At 44.9% G+C, this 18888-nt stretch overlaps 1 protein-coding gene across 2 annotated transcripts in view; it reads right to left on the bottom strand.

The window, feature by feature from the left end:
* LOC137562553 (uncharacterized) overlaps positions 1–18888 on the bottom strand; it is a 247734-nt gene that overhangs the window by 17450 nt on the left and 211396 nt on the right. The window contains exons 5-6 of one of the 2 annotated variants that reach the window (XM_068274006.1): positions 5750–5839; positions 978–1005 (exon numbers count right to left, since the gene is read on the bottom strand). In XM_068274006.1, the coding sequence (XP_068130107.1) occupies positions 978–1005; positions 5750–5839 (118 nt within the window). The remainder of the gene's footprint in view (positions 1–977; positions 1006–5749; positions 5840–18888) is intronic. The other variant, XM_068274007.1, reaches the window with a different exon arrangement.

Here is an 18888-nt window from a genome sequence, read left to right as displayed (position 1 = left end):
AAAATAGTAAAATTTAAAATACATGTGTAAACACTCTCATAAGTGTTTAGAGGATTAGGGTCTCCCCCTCCTTCAACATCTTCAAGATGCCCCTCAAAACTCACTTTTTCACTCTGGCCTACTACCCCTCACAAGTGCTCTAAACCCACAGCTGAACTCTGGTCCCCTACCTTTCATGTCCCTACCTCTTCCTCTAGATTGTAATCCTTCAGCAGAGTCCTCCACCTTTTTTGTGTCCTACCTGATCATGCACCTTCATTACCGTACACCCATCCTATGGATCTGAGTGAACTCGACTTGCCTAATCTCCATGCTCCCATCCAGTGACTGACTAAGCATTACCTGGTACTCATACTGTGCTGCATGCTCTGGTTTATCTTGTATTCCTGTATTGTCATATTGTTGTGTCACCCCTAAATATTGTCTGTAAACTTAATTAATGCCCAGTACTGCGTAATATGTTGGCGCTTTATACATACAATAAATACATAAATAAAATAAGTACACTTCTCCAAGATTAAAATGCACTATAAGTTACTAAGATTTATACTAAGCAGGGCTGGGTTTCTGTAGAGGCCACAAAGGCCCAGAACTCGGGTGGTTGCTGTGCAAAGGGCGGCAGGGCATGTAAGAGGTGTGGCTTCATATGGAAAAGCAGACTATAATTGGAAAAGGGATGCTGCAAATAGTGAACAACACATGGACGAAGGGAGCTGCTGTCCAATAGAGCTGTACATAAAAGAGAAGGATTACTTTGATTTTACTTTGTTGTTGATTTATATAGCGCCAGCGTCTTCCATGGCGCTGATGTAACGGAGTAGTAGAGCAGCTGTAACACACAGAAGAGGAGCCACAAGAAAGTTGGCCTAAGGATGCAGAAAGTACAACTCTGTCCTTGATACCACGCCCCCAACATGAAAGTATTTCTAGTCTGCAACTTTTTTCAGGATCACATGAACTAAGCAGATTGCACTTACAAGTTTTTCTTCTTTTTATGAATAACACCTGGAAACAATAAAAAAAGAGAACATTATAATCATTACTTTACATGGAATTTGGCTTTCTATCCTCAACTGTCATGAGTGTCACGGAGGATGCATCTAGTGAAGTAAACCGAGCAAAGCAGGAGTCTGAACTTTGTAGCAACTCACTAAATTATACAAGATTTACATGGAGTACAAATCATAAAACAAAACTTTATAAAATTCAGTCTTATAGTAAAGAAAAATCTCCATATGACAGCAAAAAACATAATGGCCTCGATTCATAAAAGTGCTGTCGGTAAGGTAAATCCGTGCGGGGAAACACCGCTGTCGGTATTTCAGCCTTCAGGGTGGTAATTCATAAAAATGTTTCTAGTTGTGATAGGCGTGCAGAGATATTTCGCTGTAGGCTAGCGTTAGGCTGTCGGTAGGCATGCGTAAATAGGAGAAGCTGGCCGAGTCCCTCCATGCGGTGTTCTCTCTGCTGCTGCTTGGGAGGTCTGTCCCATTCACTGCAATGTATTCCGCACGATTCTCGCCACATCAGAGGTAGCGGTATCCCCGTCTGCATACCGCTTCCTCTAATCTTTATGAATTGACATTTGTTACTTTTGTTAAGATAATCACCGCGCAAGGCGGTGATTTATCACTCTGCTCGCGAATGTCGGCTTTTCATGCGGAAAAAGCCTTTATGAATACAGATTTTGCTATGTGGTCGGTAAAGTGACATGTTTTCAGCATTTCCACATGTGGGAATGCTTTATAAATCGAGGCCAATGTACAGCTTTGGTGGTATAATTATACAGAGGGCTGACGGGTCACAGTCAAACCACCTGCTGAATGAACAAAAACAATTCATATCTTATCCAGGAATGCTCGGATACCCCTTTTTAAAATCCGAATTGATTCAGATCCGGATACCCAGATATCCGGATCCGAATCGGATATCTGAATCCGAACTTTGCGGTATACGTGGATATCCGAATGCATTATCCGGGATATCCGCCCGGATTCGGATATCCGGATAGAAAACCGGAAGTGGCTTTTAAATTGCTTCCAAAACGTTTTTTGGGTAAATGAGGCATGTATCATGTTTTTTTAAAGGGAAACATTAAATGATTACCGTATGTGGGGACTTAAAATACAAAAAAGAAATAATAAAAAAAAATGGCTGTAAATTACAATCAGGCCTAGGTTCCAGACAGCGGTCGTGCAGCCCACATTGTGTCCAAAGTCTAATCGCACAACTGGGACATGACAGTTTTCAGCCTAGACACCTCCAAAAAATGATGCAGCAATTGTGTTTTGGGTTAATTATAGGTGGTATCAGTGGCCTGTGGCACCCTGGCGGTTGGAGCAGCACAGGCAGCAGGAGCAGGGAAATGCAGCAGCAGGTGTAACGTGTGCCAGGAGCATGCTGGACGTGGCATCTGGCATGTGTACGTGGCACGTGGCATGTAGTGTTGGCGGTACCACGGCTGTAAAAAAATTGTGAACCAGGCGGCTTAGTTAGTAATAGTTAATCAGGAGGAGCCAGGAGGTTGTGGTGGTGGTTGTAAAGGGTGGTAAGGCAGGCATAGTAATTCCCAGCCACTTCATATCCCCCTCTTGCCAACAACAGGGAAAGACTCGTCCAACAGGGTCTGGCAGAGTTTTTTCCTTGCACGGAAAGCGGTGGAGGGAGCAGAGGTGGCCACTGAGGACTGGCTGCTTGAACAGGCCTCAGTGTCGGCAGGAGTGGCAGAGACGGTTCTGGTGCTCCGAGTCTGACCACTGCCAGCACCAGCTTGCTTCAGCCAGATGATGTGGGGTACTTGTACTTTATTAAAGTTGGGATTGGACTTTAAAGAAAATCAGCACGGAGTGACAGACAGCAGAGGAGAAGACAGTGCACACTAACTGTCACACTGACACTGTTCAGCACAGCAGCACTGCAGTAATCTGCAGTAAGCTAACACAGTAGTACTACTCTAAAAACTAACTAGTACTGCAGTACTAACTACACAATAACACCGTAATCCTATTTCCTAACCTATACTGTGGCTAATAGCAGGCCAGCAGCAGGCCTGGTCTCTGTGCCCAGCACACACAGACACAGGACCTAATAGCAGCTGCTGCAGCACAAACTCTCACTGCCACTGAATGAAATCAAGCTAGCTAACTATTAAACAATAGAACAATAGAGTAGTGAAGGTGTTAATCACTGAAAAGCTTTAGGTTTATTACTGTATACAGCACTTGCTAGGCCAGACAGCAGAACTGCAGCACGTCTCTCAGTGAGCAGTCACAAGCAAGGACATACAGGGGGGCTGGCCAGGGTTCCCTTCTGTGATTGGGTGCTAGGACTTAGACTGGGAGCCCTCTGATTGGCTCAATGAGGTCAGGAGGGGCTGGCCGGGATCCCCTCTGTGATTGGTTGCTTGGGCTTAGGCTGGGAGCCCTCTGGCTCAATGACGTCATGGACGGCATCTCCACGGTTACAGCATCCGGATTCGGATATCCGACCAGATAGCCGACCAGATATCCGGATTGCGGATAAATATCTGCGTTACTCAGATAGTGCTATTCGGATTTGCACAGAAATCTGGAATCCGAATCCGAGGCCGGATAGCTGAAAAAAGTTCGGATTATCCGGATAGTTCGGATATCCGAATATTGGTTAAGCACCACTGATCATATCATTTATGGGCGCCAAAAGAAATAGTTCAGCAAACGGGGTTAGCCAGACGGGGTGTGAATAAATGCTGGTCTGCAGGAAATGGCCCATAATGACAGAGCAGAGCACCAATCAGTTTTAGGGTTGGTTCACATGGATGGTAAAAAGTCTTATTTTTGACGGTGACAGCAGTTGGCATAGTTTGTGGAAACGTCGTGGTAGATCCCATCATCTCGTCTCGTATGCTACATGAAGCGTCCAGCGATGGCTGCGTTTGTGGTTCCGTGTTCCCCTAGGAAGAAAAAATGCAACACTACAACAGAACAACGCAAACTGATGTGCAGTGGCACCAAAGCATTTAGCTGAGACTAAACGGGCCACCAGAAGCCGTCCTGCCAGCTGCCCTGAACCAGCCCTAAAGATGGCAAAATTGTACTTGGCATTTCATATCAGGCCTCTTGATTTTAATCTGGCCCCACTAAAAGCTGTATGGGCCCTTCTCTGTGATTGGAGTTACACTTTAATGTATTTATAAGCAGACATCCTAAAAAGTGAAGACAAAACAAAAATCCTGAATGTCTCCCTTTGGTTAAAAATTGCCTATTTAAATATATTTTACATGTGGGCCCAGATGCAATTCCCTTTTTCTCTCGAGTTTTCTCCTAGGTGATATTTGTATACCTTGCCAAAAAATACCCTTCAAGCCAGAAAATAGTCAAAATAATTTTAACAGTACTTTTTTCACCTACTTTTTCATTTTTTTTCAATTGCAGAGTGCTGAAAAGTTATTTTAAAGAGTAGATAACAAAATCTTCTCCTAGGGATTTGCTTATGGGCCCCGGTGTTAACCTCCCTGGCGGTAATCCGGAGCTGAGCTAGGGGAAGCTAAAATGAGTGCTGCGCAGCCTTACCTGGGTCCTGCACAATTGGTGCTGTCCAGGGGGACTCCAGGCACCTCTCCCCATCCCCGGGATCCCCATCTCCTCTCTTCTTCCAGGATCTTGGTGGCTAATTAGCCTGTCTAATCCTCCCTCATTTGTATCTAATTACACGTTGTAAACTGGTCTTTCCCCTGTGTCACATGACTGCCATAGCAGAGATGGCAGATAGGCTCATTTGAAAGCACAGGATGTTAACAATATAGCCATTTGGTTCCCATTCCCAACTGCATTCGAGCTAAGTGCTTCTGACGATCTGCCTTACTGTTACCGATTTTTGCCTGAATTTTGACTGCTCTCTGCCAGCTGCCGGCACCGACCTCTGTCTGGATTTTCACTACTCTCTGCCTGCTGCTTGCACTGACCTCTGCCTGGATTTTGACTATTCTCTGCCTGCCGCTTGCACTGACCTCTGCCTGGATTTTGACTATTCTCTGCCTGCCGCTTGCACTGACCTCTGCCTGGATTTTGACTATTCTCTGCCTGCTACCTGCACCGACCTCTGCCTGGATTTTGACTATTCTCTGCCTGCTACCTGCACCGACCTCTGCCTGGATTTTGACTATTCTCTGCCTGCCGCTTGCACTGACCTCTGCCTGGATTTTGACTATTCTCTGCCTGCTACCTGCACCGACCTCTGCCTGGATTTTCACTACTCTCTGCCTGCCGCTTGCACTGATCTCTGCCTGGATTTTCACTACTCTCTGCCTGCCGCTTGCACTGACCTCTGCCTGGATTTCGACTATTCTCTGCCTGCTACCTGCACCGACCTCTACCTGCCGCCTAAGACTGATAGCAAAGGGAAAAAAGTAAGGAATCACACTTCTACTGCCCTAATTGTGATAGCGCCCTCTGTGCCATTCCATTTCAAAATATATACGTGGGAGGTGTATTCAGTATACATGTACATACTGTATAGCCTGGTGCCTTATTTGTACAGTTTCACTATTTTTTAAGTTTATTCATAAATTTGATTACTTCAACAATTTGGTGTTCTAGTCTTTTATCACATGCGGGATGTCTACAAGACCTTTATTCGGACATATTTTGGTGGCTTAAAATTCTTGGAAAAAAAATGGACCGCTTTTGGACCTATAAATCCAGACAGAAATGCACCGCCAGGGAGGATAAAATATGAATGTTCTTCAGAGAGGGAAAGAAGTCCTACTTACATGCGACTATCACCAGGATCAAGATCAGTATAACGATGGCCGAGACGGCTCCAGAGATGATGAAAATGGAGATGTTTGTAGGTGCAACAGCTTAAAAGGAAAATGATACAGGAGAAGCAAAGTCAGACTGTTAAGGCTCATACACACATCACACTATAGTCTTTGGAAAATGAAAGATCATAGACCAATCTTACCACCCTTCATGTAGTATGAGAGCCATACTCTACACAGTCTATTCTATGGAGCTGAACTCCACATCAGAAAAAAAAATCTTTGCAAGATGCTGCACACACAGATGCTATACAGACACAAAAGATCAGTATCTGCAAAATATCTGTTCCTGCCAAAAATCCATTCCTGTAAATTGCAATGATAGTCTATGAGATCTGCAGATCATCATACACACATGATTTAACTGACATTCATCTGCAGATCAAGCAATCATCTGCAGATCTGAAAATCCATCCTGGTGGATCTGATCTGCAGATGAATGTCAGTTAAATCATGTGTGTACGATTATCTGCAGATCTCAGACTATCATTGCAATTTGCAGGAATGGATTTTTGGCAGGAACAGATATTTTGCAGATACTGATCTTTTGTGCTTGTACAGCATCTGTGTGTGCAGCATCTTGCAAAGATTTTTTTCTGATGTGGAGTTCAGCTCCATAGAAAAGACTGTGTAGAGTATGGCTCTCATACTACATGAAGGGTGGTAAGATTGGTCTGTGATCTTTCATTTTCCAAAGACTATAGTCTGATGTGTGTATGCACCTTTAGAATACAAGTATGTACTATGTAACAACTTTATCATGTTGTAGTATCAGTTATTTCTACAGGTGGCAGTGTTTAAATGAAAATTATTCCTATTAAAAGGAACCTAAAACAAGGCTTCCATATTTATTTCCTTTTAAACAATACCAGTTGCCTGGCTGTCCTGCTGATTTCTTTGGCTGCAGTAGTGTCTGAATCATACACTCAAAACATGCATACAGCTAATCCAGTCAGATTTCAGTCGGAAACACCTGATCTGCATGCTTGCTCAGGGTCTATGGCTTAAAGTACTGAAGGCAAAGGAACAGCAGGCCAGCCAGGCAATATGCATTGTTTAAAAAAATATATACCGTATATACTCGCAAGCAAGCCGACCCGCATGCCAGCCGACCCCCCCACTTTTACCCCAAAAAACAGGAAAAAATGATTGACCCTCATGTAAGCCGGGGGTAGGAAACGCTGGCCGCGTGATCCCCCCAGTATGTCCCAGTATAGCTAGTATAGTGCCCAGTATAGGTAGGTAGTGCTCAGTATAGCTAGTAAAATGCCCCAGTATAGCTAGTATAGTGCTCAGTATAGCTAGTATAGTGCTCATTATAGCTAGTATAGTGCTCAGTATAGCCAGTATAGTGCTCAGTATAGCCAGTATAGTGCTCAGTATAGCTAGTATAGTGCTCATTATAGCTAGTATAGTGCTCAGTATAGCTAGTATAGTGCTCATTATAGCTAGTATAGTGCTCAGTATAGCTAGTATACTGCTCAGTATAGCTAGTATAGTGCTCAGTATAGCCAGTATAGTGCCCAGTATAGTGCTCAGTATAGCTAGTATAGTGCTCAGTATAGCTAGTATAGTGCTCAGTATAGTGCTCAGTATAGCTAGTATAGTGCTCAGTATAGCCAGTATAGTGCTCAGTATAGCTAGTATAGTGCTCAGTATAGCTAGTAAAGTGCCCCAGTATAGCTAGTATAGTGCTCAGTATAGCCAGTATAGTGCCCCATTATAGCTAGTATAGTGCTCAGTATAGCTAGTAAAGTGCCCCAGTTTAGCTAGTATAGTGCTCAGTATAGCTAGTATAGTGCCCCATTATAGCTAGTATAGTGCCCCAGTATAGCTAGCATAGTGCCCCATATAGCTAGCATAGTGCCCCAGTATGGGTGGGTAGGTGCTGTCCCTCCCCGCTCCCCCGCGGCTGCCGCTGCTATTACCTTAGGCGGCGCCGCTTCCTCTATCCCCGTCCTCCTCCGGTAACTCATTCACAGCAGCGCGCCTCTCGCTGCTGTGATGACGAGGAAACCATAGAGAGCGGCTTCCTGTAGCTCGATGCCGTTACTATGGGAACCGCTCTCTATGGTTTCCTGCGTGAGTTACCGGAGGAGGACGGGGATAGAGGAAGCGGCGCCGCCTAAGGTAATTGCAGCGGCGGCCGCGGGGGGAGCAGGGAGGGACAGCACCTATACACCCACCCATGACTCGCAAGCAAGCCGACCCCCCAACTTTTGGCCCACTTTTGGGGGGTCAAAAATTCGGCTTGCTTGCGAGTATATACGGTATATAGCAGCCTCTATACCACTCTCACTTTAGGTTCCCTTTAACTGTGTAAAGCTGGGTGTTTTTTGGGGAAGCAGGAAATTTGGGCACCAGCGGCAGCTTAGAAGTTTGGGCGTCACCCAGGGCAACCATAGGAATTTTGACTACAGATACAAATGTTGGCATAGGGGCGTTTGCCGAAATTTTTCATTTTTGTGGAAATTTACATTTTTCATATTTGCCTGTTAAGATTAGCCATGAGAAAGGATAGGGGGGTTTTAAGGTTAGTCGTGTGTGGGCGGTCTAAGGACAGGTATCGGGAGGTAGTTAGAGTTAGGCATGGGGGGGGGGGAGCGGGTTCCTGACTCCTGTGTGAGAGTGGGGTTCAGGTTTAGCTGTAGTTAAATATAGGTAATATTTTCCTAACAAATATTACCACTGTACATAGTAGACTATCAGTAAATATTATTGGTATTCTGCTATTGGCTTTTGCCCGGTGCCCATATATTTCCTGCCACCTTTTTTCCCTACTTGTTTCTCGAGTAGGCCAAGAGCCTTGAGAAGGACACACTTGGTGGTGTTGCTGTGTGTTTTGTCTCTCCTAACTTCTGCCTGCTGAGCATGGTGGGAACAGAGAACGATTTCCATCAAGGCCGCTTTGCATGACGCTGCTTTTTCCAAGGTTTATCCACTTTTTTGTGGATAAGCCTTGGAAGAAGTAGTGCCGTGCGAAACGGCCGTCAGGCTGCCTGTATGCACCCTGCACTAGGGATGGTCGGAACTGGCTGCCGATTTCCAATTCTGCGCAAATTCCAATTTCCGACTTTTCATTTTTCCGATTTCGGCTTCTCCACTATCCGATTTCCAAATTCCTGTTTTTCCGATTTTTGAGAAGTGTTTTATTAGTCAGTTTTTGCATCAGAGAATGCAAAAATTGAAAGAAAAAAAAATGGAAATTGCAAAATCGGAAATCAGTCTTGTGATTGATCTAAAAATAAAATTTTCCAGAAAAATTCTGCAATCTCTGATTGGCCCAATGCTTCCGACTTCTGTGACTGTGCTAAAATTACCAAGTTGCAATAAATCAGATTTCCCCAGAATTCTAATTTCCATTTCTGATTTCTGAATTCCATTTGAAAATTCATATTTCTGATAGTGTTGGGCGAACATCTAGATGTTCGGGTTCGGGCCGAACAGGCCGAACATGGCCGCGATGTTCGGGTGTTCGACCTGAACTCCGAATATAATGGAAGTCAATGGGGACCCGAACTTTTGTGCTTTGTAAAGCCTCCTTACATGCTACATACCCCAAATTTACAGGGTATGTGCACCTTGGGAGTGGGTACAAGAGGAAAATTTTTTTTAGCAAAAAGAGCTTATAGTTTTTGAGAAAATCGATTTTAAAGTTTCAAAGGGAAAACTGTCTTTTAAATGCGAGAAATGTCTGTTTTCTTTGCACAGGTAACATGCTTTTTGTCGGCATGCAGTCATAAATGTAATACATATAAGAGGTTCCAGGAAAAGGGACCAGTAACGCTAACCCAGCAGCAGCACACGTGATGGAACAGGAGGAGGGTGGCGCAGGAGGAGAAGGCCACGCTTTGAGACACAACAACCCAGGCCTTGCATGAGGACAAGAAGCGTGCGGATAGCAATTTGCATTTTGTCGCCATGCAGTCATAAATGTAATACAGATGAGAGGTTCAATAAACAGGGACCGGAAACGCTAACCCATCACAGATGTTCATTGTTCATGTTACTTGGTTGGGGTCCGGGAGTGTTGCGTAGTCGTTTCCAATCCAGGATTGATTCATTTTAATTTGAGTCAGACGGTCTGCATTTTCTGTGGAGAGGCGGATTCGCCGCCGATCTGTGACGATGCCTCCGGCAGCACTGAAACAGCGTTCCGACATAACGCTGGCTGCCGGGCAAGCCAGCACCTCTATTGCCTACATTGCCAGTTTGTGCCAGGTGTCTAGCTTCGATACCCAATAGTTGAAGGGTGCAGATGGATTGTTCAACACAGCTACGCCATCTGACATGTAGTCCTTCACCATCTTCTCCAGGTGATCGGTGTTGGAGGTGGATCTGCACGCTTGCTGTTCTGTGTGCTGCTGCATGGGTGTCAGAAAATTTTCCCACTCCAAGGACACTGCCGATACCATTCCCTTTTGGGCACTAGCTGCGGCTTGTGTTGTTTGCTGCCCTCCTGGTCGTCCTGGGTTTGCGGAAGTCAGTCTGTTGGCGTACAACTGGCTAGAGGAGGGGGAGGATGTCAATCTCCTCTCTAAAGTCTCCACAAGGGCCTGCTGGTATTCTTCCATTTTGACCTGTCTGGCTCTTTCTTCAAGCAGTTTTGGAACATTGTGTTTGTACCGTGGATCCAGAAGGGTATAAACCCAGTAATTGGTGTTGTCCAGAATGCGCACAATGCGTGGGTCGCGTTCAATGCAGTCCTAGGCCGAAGAGGTCATAGCCTAGGGTCACAAAACCTGTTTATTTGGGCAATTTCAATGGTGGCGAGTCTAACGTACATAAATCGCAGCAATGGCCGTTAGCAACGTCTGAATCTCACGAAATGTCTCATGCAGGTAGAAGACATATTGTTAGACTTGGGCTCCAAAGATGGGTTCCCTACATCTCTGCAAACCAGAGTTACAGGGGTCCAAAATTGGTAAAATCCCCCATAGGATTTCATTGCCTCCCTATTTCACTTTCCAAAATCTCACATCTTTTCAAAGGGCAATGGCTCAGCAGTACCAAATTTTCTAGCATTGTAGGGACCCTTAGGGGGAACATGAATGGTGAGTTTCGGGCCCCTAGGCCGAAGAGGTCATAGCCTAGGGTCACAAAAACCTGTTTATTTGGGCTATTTCAATGGTAGTGATGGTGGCGTACATAAATCTCAGCCATGGCCGTTAGCAACGTCTGAATCTCACGAAATGTCTCATGCAGGTAGAAGACATATTGTTAGACTTGGATTCCAAAGATGGGGTCCCTACATCTCTGCAAACCAGAGTTACAGGGGTCCAAAATTGGTAAAATCCCCCATAGGCTTTCATTGGGCCTCCTATTTACCGTTCCAAAATCTCACACCATTTCAAAGGGCAATGGCTCAGCAGTGGCAAAACTCACCAGTCATGATCCCCCTAAGGGTCCCTACAATGCTAGAAAATTTGGTACTGCTGAGCCATTGCCCTTTGAAAAGATGTGAGATTTTGGAAAGTGAAATAGGGAGGCAATGAAATCCTATGGGGGATTTTACCAATTTTGGACCGCTGTAACTCTGGTTTGCAGAGATGTAGGGACCCCATCTTTGGAATCCAAGTCTAACAATATGTCTTCTACCTGCATGAGACAATTCGTGAGATTCAGACTTTGCTAACGGCCATTGCTGCGATTTATGTACGTCACCATCACTACCATTGAAATAGCCCAAATAAACAGGTTTTTGTGACCCTAGGCTATGACCTCTTCGGCCTAGGGGCCCGAAACTCACCAGTCATGTTCCCCCTAAGGGTCCCTACAATGCTAGAAAATTTGGTACTGCTGAGCCATTGCCCTTTGAAAAGATGTGAGATTTTGGAAAGTGAAATAGGGAGGCAATGAAATCCTATGGGGGATTTTACCAATTTTGGACCCCTGTAACTCTGGTTTGCAGAGATGTAGGGACCCCATCTTTGGAATCCAAGTCTAACAATATGTCTTCTACCTGCATGAGACATTTCGTGAGATTCAGACGTTGCTAATGACCATGGCTGAGATTTATGTACGCCACCATCACTACCATTGAAATAGCCCAAATAAACAGGTTTTTGTGACCCTAGGCTATGACCTCTTCGGCCTAGGGGCCCGAAACTCACCAGTCATGTTCCCCCTAAGGGTCCCTACAATGCTAGAAAATTTGGTACTGCTGAGCCATTGCCCTTTGAAAAGATGTGAGATTTTGGAAAGTGAAATAGGGAGGCAATGAAATCCTATGGGGGATTTTACCAATTTTGGACCCCTGTAACTCTGGTTTGCAGAGATGTAGGGACCCCATCTTTGGAATCCAAGTCTAACAATATGTCTTCTACCTGCATGAGGCATTTCGTGAGATTCAGACTTTGCTAACGGCCATTGCTGCGATTTATGTACGTCACCATCACTACCATTGAAATAGCCCAAATAAACAGGTTTTTGTGACCCTAGGCTATGACCTCTTCGGCCTAGGGGCCCGAAAATCACCAGTCATGTTCCCCCTAAGGGTCCCTACAATGCTAGAAAATTTGGTACTGCTGAGCCATTGCCCTTTGAAAAGATGTGAGATTTTGGAAAGTGAAATAGGGAGGCAATGAAATCCTATGGGGGATTTTACCAATTTTGGACCCCTGTAACTCTGGTTTGCAGAGATGTAGGGACCCCATCTTTGGAATCCAAGTCTAACAATATGTCTTCTACCTGCATGAGACATTTCGTGAGATTCAGACTTTGCTAACGGCCATTGCTGAGATTTATGTATGCCACCATCACTACCATTGAAATAGCCCAAATAAACAGGTTTTTGTGACCCTAGGCTATGACCTCTTCGGCCTAGGGGCCCGAAACTCACCAGTCATGTTCCCCCTAAGGGTCCCTACAATGCTAGAAAATTTGGTACTGCTGAGCCATTGCCCTTTGAAAAGATGTGAGATTTTGGAAAGTGAAATAGGGAGGCAATGAAATCCTATGGGGGATTTTACCAATTTTGGACCCCTGTAACTCTGGTTTGCAGAGATGTAGGGACTCCATCTTTGGAATCCAAGTCTAACAATATGTCTTCTACCTGCATGAGACATTTCGTGAGATTCAGACTTTGCTAACGGCCATTGCTGCGATTTATGTACGTCACCATCACTACCATTGAAATAGCCCAAATAAACAGGTTTTTGTGACCCTAGGCTATGACCTCTTCGGCCTAGGGGCCCGAAACTCACCACTCATGTTCCCCCTAAGGGTCCCTACAATGCTAGAAAATGTGGTACTGCTGAGCCATTGCCCTTTGAAAAGATGTGAGATTTTGGAAAGTGAAATAGGGAGGCAATGAAATCCTATGGGGGATTTTACCAATTTTGGACCCCTGTAACTCTGGTTTGCAGAGATGTAGGGACCCCATCTTTGGAATCCAAGTCTAACAATATGTCTTCTACCTGCATGAGACATTTCGTGAGATTCAGACTTTGCTAACGGCCATTGCTGCGATTTATGTACGTCACCATCACTACCATTGAAATAGCCCAAATAAACAGGTTTTTGTGACCCTAGGCTATGACCTCTTCGGCCTAGGGGCCCGAAACTCACCAGTCATGTTCCCCCTAAGGGTCCCTACAATGCTAGAAAATTTGGTACTGCTGAGCCATTGCCCTTTGAAAAGATGTGAGATTTTGGAAAGTGAAATAGGGAGGCAATGAAATCCTATGGGGGATTTTACCAATTTTGGACCCCTGTAACTCTGGTTTGCAGAGATGTAGGGACCCCATCTTTGGAATCCAAGTCTAACAATATGTCTTCTACCTGCATGAGACATTTCGTGAGATTCAGACGTTGCTAACGACCATGGCTGAGATTTATGTACGCCACCATCACTACCATTAAAATAGCCCAAATAAACAGGTTTTTGTGACCCTAGGCTATGACCTCTTCGGCCTAGGGGCCCGAAACTCACCAGTCATGTTCCCCCTAAGGGTCCCTACAATGCTAGAAAATTTGGTACTGCTGAGCCATTGCCCTTTGAAAAGATGTGAGATTTTGGAAAGTGAAATAGGGAGGCAATGAAATCCTATGGGGGATTTTACCAATTTTGGACCCCTGTAACTCTGGTTTGCAGAGATGTAGGGACCCCATCTTTGGAATCCAAGTCTAACAATATGTCTTCTACCTGCATGAGACATTTCGTGAGATTCAGACTTTGCTAACGGCCATTGCTGCGATTTATGTACGTCACCATCACTACCATTGAAATAGCCCAAATAAACAGGTTTTTGTGACCCTAGGCTATGACCTCTTCGGCCTAGGGGCCCGAAACTCACCAGTCATGTTCCCCCTAAGGGTCCCTACAATGCTAGAAAATTTGGTACTGCTGAGCCATTGCCCTTTGAAAAGATGTGAGATTTTGGAAAGTGAAATAGGGAGGCAATTAAATCCTATGGGGGATTTTACCAATTTTGGACCCCTGTAACTCTGGTTTGCAGAGATGTAGGGACCCCATCTTTGGAATCCAAGTCTAACAATATGTCTTCTACCTGCATGAGACATTTCGTGAGATTCAGACTTTGCTAACGGCCATTGCTGAGATTTATGTATGCCACCATCACTACCATTGAAATAGCCCAAATAAACAGGTTTTTGTGACCCTAGGCTATGACCTCTTCGGCCTAGGGGCCCGAAACTCACCAGTCATGTTCCCCTTAAGGGTCCCTACAATGCTAGAAAATTTGCCACTGCTGAGTAATTGCCCTTTGAAAAGATGTGAGATTTTGGAACTGTAAATAGGAGGCCCAATGAAAGCCTATGGGGTATTTTACCAAATTTGGAGCCCTGTAACTCTGGTTTGCAGAGATGTAGGGAACCCATCTTTGGAGCCCAAGTCTAACAATATGTCTTCTACCTGCATGAGACATTTTGTGAGATTCAGACATTGCTAACGGCCATTGCTGCGATTTATGTACGTCAGACTCGCCACCATTGAAATTGCCCAAATAAACAGGTTTTGTGACCCTAGGCTATGACTTCTTCGGCCTAGGACTGCATTGAACGCGACCCACGCATTGTGCGCATTCTGGACAACACCAATTACTGGGTTTATACCCTTCTGGATCCACGGTACAAACACAATGTTCCAAAACTGCTTGAAGAAAGAGCCAGACAGGTCAAAATGGAAGAATACCAGCAGGCCCTTGTGGAGACTTTAGAGAGGAGATTGACATCCTCCCCCTCCTCTAGCCAGTTGTACGCCGACAGACTGACTTCCGCAAACCCAGGACGACCAGGAGGGCAGCAAACAACACAAGCCGCAGCTAGTGCCCAAAAGGGAATGGTATCGGCAGTGTCCTTGGAGTGGGAAAATTTTCTGACACCCATGCAGCAGCACACAGTACAGCAAGCGTGCAGATCCACCTCCAACACCGATCGCCTGGAGAAGATGGTGAAGGACTACATGTCAGATGGCGTAGCTGTGTTGAACAATCCATCTGCACCCTTCAACTATTGGGTATCGAAGCTAGACACCTGGCACAAACTGGCAATGTACGCAATAGAGGTGCTGGCTTGCCCGGCAGCCAGCGTTATGTCGGAACGCTGTTTCAGTGCTGCCGGAGGCATCGTCACAGATCGGCGGCGTATCCGCCTCTCCACAGAAAATGCAGACCGTCTGACTCAAATTAAAATGAATCAATCCTGGATTGGAAACGACTACGCAACACTCCCGGACCCCAACCAAGTAACATGAACAATGAACATCTGTGATGGGTTAGCGTTTCCGGTCCCTGTTTATTGAACCTCTCATCTGTATTACATTTATGACTGCATGGCGACAAAATGCAAATTGCTATCTGCACGCTTCTTGTCCTCATGCAAGGCCTGGGTTGTTGTGTCTCAAAGCGTGGCCTTCTCCTCCTGCGCCACCCTCCTCCTGTTCCATCACGTGTGCTGCTGCTGGGTTAGCGTTACCGGTCCCTTTTCCTGGAACCTCTTATATGTATTACATTTATGACTGCATGCCGACAAAAAGCATGTTACCTGTGCAAAGAAAACAGACATTTCCCGCATTTAAAAGACAGTTTTCCCTTTGAAACTTTAAAATCGATTTTCTCAAAAACTATAAGCTCTTTTTGCTAATTTTTTTTTCCTCTTGTACCCACTCCCAAGGTGCACATACCCTGTAAATTTGGGGTATGTAGCATATAAGGAGGCTTTACAAAGCACGAAAGTTCGGATCCCCATTGACTTCCATTATGTTCAGAGTTCGGCCATGTTCGGCCCGAACCCGAACATCTAGATGTTCGCCCAACACTACACGTGACCCGTTCGGCCAATCACAGCGCTAGCTGAACGTTCGGGTAACGTTCGGCCATGCGCACTTAGTTCGGCCATATGGCCGAACAGTTTGGCCGAACACCATCAGGTGTTCAGCCGAACCCGAACATCACCCGAACAGGGTGATGTTCTGCAGAACCCGAACAGTGGCGAACACTGTTCGCCCAACACTAATTTCTGATTGGAAATTTCAATTCCACAGAATACTATGAGCATACCTACTGAGTGATACACAAGTGACATGAATGTCGCATGTATGTATGTTTAGTGTTCACTCTCATATGTCTTTGCTTCTGGTTACTGGAGTTCAGTACCTGGGTATTTTCTGAGTTCAATTCCAGATGTCCTGGATGCTATTTGGGTTCAGTGAAGAATGTTGATGCATTCCTGAATCCTGCTACAGCCAGTTTGAGCGGGTAGTCATGGAATAATAGTGCATGAGATACGCAGGTGTACTAAATAAACCATTGTTTTCCCATTCAGTGAGCATGAGGTGTCTACACTCGGCTGTGTTGTATTGCGCAAAAACGGACATCATCTGTGACCACGCACCTACGACAGCGACTGAATATGTGCTTACGTGTGTTATGGTTTAGGGAGTATAATTGGGTTGGGAAAACGCCTGGACTCCGGACTGGGACTTTGCTGAGACCAAGAGACATGATAGACGCCAGGTGTTTTCCCCTACGGAGGATTGACCGAGTCCCCTCTTCCTTGGGTGATATTGCTACAAAACTTGGTAAAGAAATGTTGATGCATGCTTAAAGTGGACCCAAATTAAAAATACAAGATTTCAGAAATAAAATCTATTTCCTAAATTATAATGATAAATAGCAGTCTTTTTTTTTATCTGCATGATGACAAATATAAAATATTTTACATTTAGGCTGGTTTCACAGTGGGACGTTACAGGCCCACGTTAGAGCAGCCTGTAACGCAGCCCAACTCACAGCAATGAAAAATCAATGGGCTGTTCACAGTGCCCACGTTGCGTTACTTAGTAACGCTGCGCCATAAGACAAGGTACTGCATGCAGTACTTTATAAGCGGCAGAGCCGCGTTAGACTGCTTGCACATGCTCAGTAATGTTGGGGAGGAGCGGAGAGCGGCCGGGCACATGGCTAATTAATATTCACTGCACTCAATGACGTGCAGTGTTTACTTCCTGGAGCGGCCGCTCTGTGCGGCGATTGGCCGGGCGGGACCACGTGATGCCGCATGCGTCGAAGAGTACGCATCACGGACGCCAGAGTGAGCAGACGTCCACATCAGAGAGCACCAGGCGTTGCGTTAGGGGCACGTTATGTGACCATAACGTCCCCTAAAACGCAACGTCCTACTGTGAAACCAGCCTTATTGGAGGAACCCCTCCCTTCCTTTCATATTGCTGGGACAGAATCTGGCAAACTGGCAAAGGAGGAATTGCTAATGGCTGCCACCTGTATAACCCTAGTTATGAAAAGAGAAGGGTGAAAAGCATGCACTGAAATGCTCATAGGCTTGAAGGAGTGTTTATTTATCTTTGTATGTGTCAGAGTGGTGCAACTAAATATTTTGAATTAAAAAATGTTTGGTTTGGGTCCGCTTTAACCCTTAAACTATGATTCTGCAAGCCTAGAAAATTATTATAACAGGATTGTAGCTCAATAAATATTATTACTGAACCTTTTCTCATGTTTTGCTTCAATTCATTTTACCCACTATGGTGGTGAGCGAAGTAATAGAGTTTAAAAACCCTTCCCGTGAGGCAAAACACCAACCCTGCACCCACTGCCATCCATCTCACCTGACAGTAGGACCATCTCTGCTTCGTGCTGTCCTGCAACACAAGTATGTACTATTGAACATGTGTCCTTTGTCGATGAAATGCATATATTGCACTGAAGTGCCGGACTCTTGCTCTTTTTGATCACATGACAATTCTTGCTCCTCCTGAGCATGCAGAGCCCAGGAAGTACTCTGCTGGTGTCTGCAAGTTGTGCGGATCAAGGAACGTATTTCCCAAATCTACATGCGCCAAAGTCCACATTAGTCAGTAGGACTGTCATTGAGGCCGGGTGCATACATGGCAGAAACGATTGCGGAGCGGGAAATGCTGCATTTTATGCAGCAATGTTTGTCTATAGGACGCAGAAGGACCAGCATTCCACCTGCGATTTACAGTAAGCGTTCTGCAGATGCTGGTAGTATTGCATAATATGCAGGCTGGCTGCCAAAACGCACATAATAATAGTCCATGGAAATGCATATGCATTGCGTTTTCCATGCGTTTTCTGATGCATTTTACATTAAAAGTTAAAGATCTCGGACATATTTCTGCTTCCTGTTGTCTTCCTAATGATTTGCATATATTTAAATGTAAAAACACATAAAAAAGCATAGAAAACGCATATGCGTTTTCTATTAGAGAACCGCAAAGGCGTACAAATGCATGCAAAACGCTTGAAAAATGCATCTGTAATAAAAAACCCCGCAAATGCACCAAAAACGCAATACAAAAACGCAAATGCACCTGCGGAAAACGCAGGATTTTCATGCTATGCTATATATGCACCTAGCCTCAGATGCAAACACATTTGAGATGATTGAGAATTATGCTAATTATTATGATACTAAATTATGCTAATTACTATGAAAATCTATTGTACACTGGACTAATCATATCGTGCATTTTACTGGTTCATTTACAAGCTGCATAGATTTGCAGTAACATTTGCATAATTCTTCACCAACTTAGAATTATTTGCTTATTTCAAGTAGAAAGTTGGCACTAAAATGTTGTACTA

This window comes from Hyperolius riggenbachi, chromosome 3 (assembly GCF_040937935.1).
Source record: "Hyperolius riggenbachi isolate aHypRig1 chromosome 3, aHypRig1.pri, whole genome shotgun sequence".
NCBI lineage: Eukaryota > Metazoa > Chordata > Amphibia > Anura > Hyperoliidae > Hyperolius > Hyperolius riggenbachi.
Note: the sequence above shows the minus strand (reverse complement) of the source record. Positions and strands in the feature narration are given on the sequence as shown.